Raw genomic sequence first — 2,791 nt, 5'->3', positions numbered from 1 at the left:
CATAGGTCCCCAATAGGCAGCATAGGTCCCTAATAGGCAGGTACATGTCCCCAATAGGCAGGTAAATGTCCCCAATAAGCATGTCAGACCGGATCCAGTGTTAAAAATAAAAAAAAATACCAGTACTCACCCATGTATCCCATTGCTCTGAATAGGCGCCTGCTCGATTCTGTCTACTTCTGGCACAGGCGCGTGACGTCATCACGTCATCTGTGCTGTATACGGAGGGCAGCAAGTCTTCCGGAGTGGCAGCGCATCGCCTTTACTCGCGGCATCGTCGTTCCGCCCACGATTACAGGGCCCGCCGGCATTGAACTGTCGTCTGCTAAGCAGGACAGGCAGCGGCGGCAAAAACACCCGGCAGGCCGGATAAACCTCCTCGGCGGGCCGCATGTGGCCCGCGGGCCGTAGTTTGAGGACCCCTGTATTAAAGGATGATATGGAATTTGACCCAATTTCAATAGGGATTTCACGTATTTTATTTCAAGCTAGGAAACATATTGCATCCAAATGGATTAACCCCTCACCTCCAGAAATTAGTGAACTAAAAAATAGGATAAATCATATTATCAGATTAGAAAAAGGGGTATATAAAAAATAAGATTTAATGTTTATGGTCGGATACACCTGGAATGACATCAAGGGGGTTATTGTTGGAGAGACCATGACTTATGGGGGAGGGGGGTATTGGCGAGGTCTAATGTTTCATTGTAATGTGTATTGGAATTCCTTAAATGTGGTATGGGTAATATAGCACACCTATATGTGTATAGGATTATAATGTTTATTACAATATTATAGTTATATAAAAGATTTCAAGAATGTGGAATGTTAAGTGTAAGATATAGTAACTGCAAGTTATCAGATGGTAATGGGCAAGCTGAAAGCATATATAGGAGAGATGCATGTATGTCATCCCTATGGTATGTTATCTTATTATTATATGTACTGGTTTCTTGTTTTGTAAAAAAAAAAGATTATGAAAAAAAATCTCAAAAATATATTGGATTAAAAAAAAAGATTAGGAAAAAGGCTTCTCCACTATGTGGGTTCTCTGGTGCTTAACCAAAGCTGATTTATGGTTAAAACATTTCCCACATTCTGAACATGAAAAAGGCTTCTCTCCTGTGTGAGTTCTCTGGTGCTTAACCAAAGCTGATTTATCATTAAAACATTTCCCACATTCTGAACATGAAAAAGGCTTCTCCCCTGTGTGAGTTCTCTGATGCGTAATCAAAGCTGATTTATCATTAAAACATTTCCCACATTCTGAACATGAAAAAGGCTTCTCCCCTGTGTGAGTTCTCTGATGCGTAACCAAAGTTGATTTATCATTAAAACATTTCCCACATGCTGAACATGAAAAAGGCTTCTCCCCTGTGTGAGTTCTCTGGTGCTTAACCAAAGCTGATTTATCACGAAAACATTTTCCACATTCTGAACATGAAAAAGGTTTCTCCCCTGTGTGAGTTCTCTGATGCGTAACCAAAGCTGATTTATCATTAAAACATTTCCCACATTCTGAACATGAAAAAGGCTTCTCCCCTGTGTGAGTTCTGTGGTGCTTAACCAAAGCTGATTTGTCACGAAAACATTTCGCACATTCTGAACATGAAAAAGGCTTCTCCCCTGTGTGAATTCTCTGGTGGTTAACCAAAAATGATTTACGGTTAAAACATTTGCCACATTCTGAACATGAAAAAGGCTTCTCCCCTGTGTGAATTCTCTGGTGCTTAACCAAAGCAGATTTAGTGTTAAAACATTTCCCACATTCGGAACATGAAAAAGGCTTCTCCCCTGTGTGAATTATCTGGTGCGTAACCAAAGCAGATTTATCGTAAAAACATTTCCCACATTCTGAACATGAAAAATGCTTCTCCCCTGTGTGAGTTCTCTCATGTTTGATAAGACTTGAATGCTGTACAAAACATTTCCCGCATTCTGAACATGAAAAAGGCTTCTCTCCTGTGTGGGTTCTCTGGTGGATATTAAGATGTGCTTTGTGGTTGAAAAATTTTTCACATTCTGAACAGGTAAAAGGCTTCTCCCCTGTGTGAATTCTCTTGTGATTAACCAAAGCTGATTTATGGTTAAAACATTTCTCACATTCTGAACAGGAAAAGGGCTTCTCCCCTGTGTGGGTTCTCTGGTGGTTATAAAGATGCGCTTTCCGGTTAAAACATTTCCCACATTCTGAACATGAAAAAGGCTTCTCCCCTATGTGAAGTCTCTGGTGCTTGACAAAATCTGATTTGTGGTTAAAACATTTCCCACATTTTGAACAAAAAAATCTATTGTCCGCTGTGTGTATTTTTTGATGTTTAAGAATAGACTTTTCGAGGGTACAACTATTTCCATTTTCTGAACGTGAAAATGACTTCTTTCCTTTACGAGCAGTTTGTTTTGTAATGCTTATTTTTTTATTTTGATTTTCCTTAGTAGTCGGTAATGAATCAGAAGACAGGAGCTGTTTCATAGGATCAGATGACAGATCTTTGCTGTGAAGGGAAGATGGTATATCTGGAGTAATGGCATTCACTTCAACTGTATCCTGTGGGATTTCAAGATCATCCAATTTAAAAATTGAAGATGTCGGCTGTCCCTCTGATCTCCTGGTACAGTCATCTGCCAAGAAAAAAACAATTATTAATTTTGAATAAAATATCCTTGAAATTTATATTTTTGAACATTTCTACTTAAAACATCTGTAGAAATGACAAGTTATTGACAGAATGACAATTCACAGTCTAATAGCAAACCTCATAGGATGAACCAGTGGAGCGTGGTGTTC

General features: G+C 39.2%; 1 protein-coding gene across 1 annotated transcript; it reads right to left on the bottom strand.

Moving 5' to 3' along the window:
* Window positions 1-648: 648 nt before the first annotated feature.
* Window positions 649-2,524, bottom strand: LOC141220315 (uncharacterized). The gene has a single exon (XM_073666266.1). The coding sequence runs from the start codon at window positions 2,474-2,476 to the stop codon at window positions 1,022-1,024; it is 1,455 nt and encodes a 484-aa protein (XP_073522367.1). The 5' UTR covers window positions 2,477-2,524; the 3' UTR covers window positions 649-1,021.
* Between the last annotated feature and the right edge of the window lie 267 nt (window positions 2,525-2,791).

This window comes from Phyllobates terribilis, unplaced genomic scaffold, assembly GCF_046119375.1.
Source record: "Phyllobates terribilis strain yellow unplaced genomic scaffold, ASM4611937v1 Scaffold_280__1_contigs__length_2496652, whole genome shotgun sequence".
Lineage (NCBI taxonomy): Eukaryota > Metazoa > Chordata > Amphibia > Anura > Dendrobatidae > Phyllobates > Phyllobates terribilis.
This window is presented reverse-complemented; position numbering and strand designations above follow the sequence as displayed.